Source organism: Garra rufa, chromosome 19 (genome assembly GCF_049309525.1).
Source record: "Garra rufa chromosome 19, GarRuf1.0, whole genome shotgun sequence".
Lineage (NCBI taxonomy): Eukaryota > Metazoa > Chordata > Actinopteri > Cypriniformes > Cyprinidae > Garra > Garra rufa.
This window is the reverse complement of record NC_133379.1, coordinates 8,686,046-8,691,615: the sequence shown is the minus strand read 5'-3', so window position 1 is coordinate 8,691,615 and position 5,570 is coordinate 8,686,046. Positions and strand designations below refer to the sequence as shown.

Here is a 5,570-nt window from a genome sequence, read left to right as displayed (position 1 = left end):
ATTTCTTATATTTATTTGTTTATTTATTAAAACAACAGTTGATAGAACTGGTTTTGGATTAACAATTGGGTCATTCCATGAAATCGGTGCCTTTTCCACTTGGAAAATTTGGAAAATAAAATTTGAATAAAAGTTGAATCAATACTTTTTACCTTGAAATGGCAATAAATTCTATTGTGCGATCTCAGGCTATGTAATCTATTATTTTATGATTATTTTTCTACCTCATGTTTTGGTATTTTTATCAACCCTGTTACAAAGACAAGCCTTACTAGATACTATAGTTTAATTAGAACTCATATGCCACTGAATGATATAGGCATTCGCTCAATAATATACTGAGGGGGACATTTAAAATGTTTGAATTTTAGATAATCTTTAAAAACAGGGTCAAAAAGTTCTAAAAAGTAACAGGTTAGACAGTAACAGGTTTGACGATATCAAACAAATTTGCTAATTGCTAGCTAATAGTCAAGTTCATAAAAGCAAATATTGTACACTTTGAAAGGCTTTTACTTATAGATATTGATTATATTAAATGTAATAAATTGTTTAAATTTACATTTTAAAAATGTTTCAACAGAATTGAAATTGCATGATGGCCACCTCTAAGTCAAGCATCATAAATCATCAAAAATAGAACATTATAGATGAGTGAGATAGACATGCTTGTGTTTTAAGTGTTGGAATCCTGGTTGAGAGATGATGTGACCTCCTATTTTACAAGGTTTTATTTTATTTTATTTTTTTTATTTTTTTTTTTGATGTGATGAACAGGGCTGACATAAAACCAAGGGACACCAATGTTTTTTTTTTTTTTTTTTAATAGAAAAAAAATGCATACTAATGCCAAAAACATTGCTTAACAATGAGACTATGTTTAGAACAATGCAATTAGCAAATGTATTTTATTTTATTATTATTATTTTTTGCCTTCATTTTGCAAATTAAAAGTCCTGCTGATAAAGAAAAATCATAGTGAGGGACAGGCCACAAACCTCACTCTTACCAGCACAAATGCTTTTTAAATGATTTCAAATAATATTTAAATGGCTTTTTTATGTAATGATGAAAGCATACATAGTATTGTTATGTTTTTAAATTGCACATTTGTTTGTACTTATATTAAATCTTATAATATTTTTTTTTGTTCTTATATTAAATCTAAGTCTTGGGGATGCAAAAGAAACTGATTTTGTGGAATGACCCAATTATATAATTTATTTATTTATTTATTGTATATTATAAAGACAGGTATACCGAGGTGTTGCTCTCCTTGTAGCCGGTGGGTGGCGGTATGTCAGCTGTTACGCATCTACACACAGCAACACAGAAGAAGACGAGGAAGCGTTTTTATTTACTTTTGTTGTTGTCATCTAGGAACTTCGGTTGTTTAATTTATTTCCAGCATCATATATTGCATTTTAATCGCGACAGAATTCGTTGTAAGGCTGAGAGAACGGTTTGTGTTCCTCTGTTATTGAGGCCAGTGTAAAACGTTAGCAGATAATAATTCATGGCAGAGGGCAGCAGCAATCTGAGCAATGCTCCTCCAGGAGACCCGCGGCTCATCGCGCTCATAGTGGAGCACCTGAAGAACAGAGGCCTGTTTGATGAGTTCAGACGAGACTGTCTGGCAGACGTGGACACGAAGGTGAAATCTAGATATGTACATATTAACAATCGAGGCTGTGTCTCAAAACCTGGTGAACTGCCCACATAGACGTCCCAGACAGTTCAGATGTGACTACAGTCTGTCTATTTAGGCAGCTCACTCGGTTTTAAAACTCTGTCTGTCTGTCTGTCTTTTATCTATCTATCTATCTATCTATCTATCTATCTGTCTATCTGTCTATCTGTCTGTCTGTCTTTCATCTATCTATCTGTCTGTCTGTCTGTCTGTCTGTCTGTCTGTCTTTCATCTATCTATCTATCTGTCTGTCTGTCTGTCTTTCATCTATCTATCTGTCTGTCTGTCTGTCTGTCTGTCTTTCATCTATCTGTCTGTCTGTCTGTCTTTCATCTATCTATCTGTCTGTCTGTCTGTCTGTCTGTCTGTCTGTCTGTCTGTCTTTCATCTATCTATCTGTCTGTCTGTCTGTCTGTCTTTCATCTATCTGTCTGTCTGTCTGTCTTTCATCTATCTATCTATCTATCTGTCTGTCTGTCTGTCTGTCTTTCTTTCATCTATCTATCTATCTATCTATCTATCTATCTATCTATCTATCTATCTATCTATCTATCTATCTATCTATCTATCTATCTATCTATTAGGGCTGGGCGATATGGCCTAAAAATAAAATCCCCGATTTTTTTCACAAAAAATCCGATTTACGATTTAAATCGATTTTTTCCCCCCTACTACTTTTAGCATGAAAAGAAACCCCAGCTTTTCCACAATATATATGGGCACCCATGGGCGTAAATCCCGGGGGGGACGGGGGGGACATGTCCCCCCCCATCCGAGGGTTGTCCCCCCCCCCCTCTAAAAAAATTATTTAAAAAAAAATCGCACTCTCTATTGTGAAAAATATATGTATGTATACCTACTCGTGTAAGTAGAAAAAACCCCCCGCAAAAAATGCATTTAGAAACAGTTGAGTTCCCCCTCCCCTTCCTTACAGTGGTTTGGCCCACTGCCTGCTTTTTACACACATAACACGAGTCAGGTGTGTGGCTGCGGCTCAATTAATGCTGAACTCCAGTAAATAGGGTATTTCATTAACTTTAAATAAAGCGATTCTCTTTAATGTAGTTGATGCAGACTCATTCATAAATTAGTTGCGGCAAAGATGCTGATTACCGATGTAATTTTCCATCAATCTGCTATATTAGCAATTAAAACATTACTTATCTAGTTAAGGTTAGCTTGTTTACCATAGCTTGTTGCATAATGCAATGCAAGACGCCAAAGCCGTTTCCCATGCATTGTTTTATTTGTGACGACTTGGCATAATGTTAACTTAACATTAACGGCCACAATTAGAATGTTGCAGGTATACCTTACTTCCCTGATGTCAAGAGATAAACTAGCGAGCGTTATCAGTAGGTCCAGCCTTTAGCCCTTTTGTTAGCGCGTCCGCCTCCCGTGCCGGAGACCCGGGTTCGAGACCCGCTCGTCGCGAGTGTGTGGCGTTTCATTTAGCTGTGCATTTACTAAATGAGCACTGTGTTACGTCCGAACAAACCTCACTATAAATAAAATTGTAAACCTTTTTTTAGTTTTAGTTTTTATTGTTGTGTATCTTTATAAGTACAATTTGACTGTATTATTTTGCGTCCCCTTCCAAAATTGCTCATGAGAAATTTTATATTTACTGTCCCCCCCTACTGTTAAATGAAATTTACGCCCATGTGGGCACCATATATTTTGCAGTATACATTGCAACTGCATCAGTGCACCAGACCCCATTCTTATCATACCAGACACAGTAAATGTTTGTAAGACATAGGGATGTTAACCGATGACCGTTTGACCGGTGGTTGACCGTATCAACGTTAACCGGTCAAAGTTGTCGGTAGTCGGTTAAAAAAAAAAGTGCCGGTGCGTCTTTTACGCATTCTGAAGGTGCCTGTTTTATCCATTGGTTTTATCATGTTGCAGTCTATTAGGCAACATTCCGCATAAAATGGGCTTAGATTTGGAAATACATTACATCTACATTTCAGTGGTAACCGATAAGGTGATGATGATGATCATCATCTTTCTTTAATATGGTTAGCACTACCTCAACTAAAGCGGCGTCTCTTCGGAGCTGTCATTTTCTTAAATGAGCCGTGGCAATGTTTCAAATGAGCTTCTAACCTAGACAAACGCCTTTATTTTCAAAGCGATCACCTTGTACCCAAACCATTTGAAACTAAGGAGCCATTTGTCCTACGATTACATACAACAAGCTCCTCGGCGCCGCGTTTGCGGGACTCATGTTTCGCGCTGTAGGGGATTTTAAAAAAGTGACGTGAGTGGCAGTGTGTGTGTGTGTGTGTGTGTGTGTGTGTGTGTGCGGGAGGCAGAGCGGCAGAGAGAGGCCGCGATCACACCGAACGCGTTTTTGCAGATGGAGGCGCCTCTTTTGAATGGTTTTCTGTTGGCAGTGAGCGTTCTACGCGCTGCTTATGCGTCCCAGGCGCCTCGCGTTTTCACCGCCTGCTGCGCCTCGCGTTTTTGCAGGAGCGCTCTGAGCGCGTGAAGTTGAAAAAAAAAATCAACTCTGAGCGGAAAAACGTCCAACGTCATTCGCGTTCTTTTCCATTGTCCAATCGAATGAATGGAGAGGCGGGCCTTCTGTTGTGGTGACGGAATTTTACGGTTGCTTAAAGTCCGGAGACTGCAAGAAATAGAGGAGAAACCTTTTGTGTCTATCGTGGGTAACCCGGAGCTGTATTATTTAGGGTTTCTGCTAATATGACAGTTTACTTAACAGCATAAAACTAAGATTTTAGAGCTCTCGCGCTATAATCCTTTGATTTGACTGACAGGACAGCTGTTTTGGTCGTTGCTTAGCAACATAAAAAAAACGCAGCACGCTCTTTTATTAAAAGTCACCAAAAAAAAGGCAGTGCTGTGCGCCTCGCGTTTTTAGAACTAAAAGACGCGTTCGGTGTGATCGCGGCCAGATGCGACAGAGTTGCGAAATTGCAGGCGCGGCTGGAAATGGCTGTTATTTCAAATAGCGTACCATATTTTAAACTAATCGGTTAACCGGTTTCAACCGGCTAATGAGGCTCGGTGGTCGGTCAAGAAATTTTTTAGTTTTCGCCATCCCTAGTAAGACAAATAAATATGAGACGGGAGGAAAATATATATTTCCATGCTTTTCTCTTGGACTTATATCGTATACAAAAATATACAATTTTGAACACAGAAATATTAAATGATTTAAATAACTGAAACGATCTGCCAGCAGGTGGTGGTAAGACACTGATTTAATTACTGAATCATATTCACTTGATTCGTTTGAACGGATGGTTCATTCAAGAATAATGCAAGTGACTCTTAATGAACGGGAAATTGAATCATTTCACTAGATTCATTTAAAAACGCACGTTCATTCATAAACGAAACACCGCTGTGTTTGAGTGGAGATGCGCAGCGGCTCAGCTGTGACTTGTTTCAGACCACTTTTGACGACAAAATGGAGCAAAATCAGGCAATAGTGTTATAGTGAGACAATGTAAGTCACTTAATAATAACTTCTTGTTTATTTAACTGTTATAATAAATCAATATCTCGTTTACAAACTCCCTTAAAAATGATTAAAAGCTGTCACTCACCTTAGTTCGCAATATCACAAAGCTCTATTATAATAAACGAAGCTACTGCCCATTCAGTCTCTTATTTACACTCTCTCTACACTTGAGATACATTAGTCAATGTGAAAATCTTTGAAGCTCCACTCAGCGCAAATACAAATATGCTGGTCGCACTCGAGCCTTGATATGCAAATAATTCGCTATTGTCTTCAATCATCTCTCGACTCTGTTTATGTGTTAAGTGAAATTGTATGTAATATAACAGGCTAACTTGCTAGCAAGCAGCTAATCATGTCCACTTAGTGACTCGCGTTATT

General features: G+C 38.0%; 1 protein-coding gene across 2 annotated transcripts in view; it reads left to right on the top strand.

Moving 5' to 3' along the window:
• The first annotated feature begins 1,324 nt into the window (after window positions 1-1,324).
• The window catches only part of bod1 (biorientation of chromosomes in cell division 1), an 11,853-nt gene continuing 7,607 nt past the window's right edge, over window positions 1,325-5,570 (top strand). For both annotated transcript variants that reach the window (XM_073824507.1, XM_073824508.1), the window contains exon 1: window positions 1,325-1,654. In XM_073824507.1, the coding sequence (XP_073680608.1) occupies window positions 1,517-1,654 (138 nt within the window). In that variant the 5' untranslated portion in view covers window positions 1,325-1,516. The remainder of the gene's footprint in view (window positions 1,655-5,570) is intronic.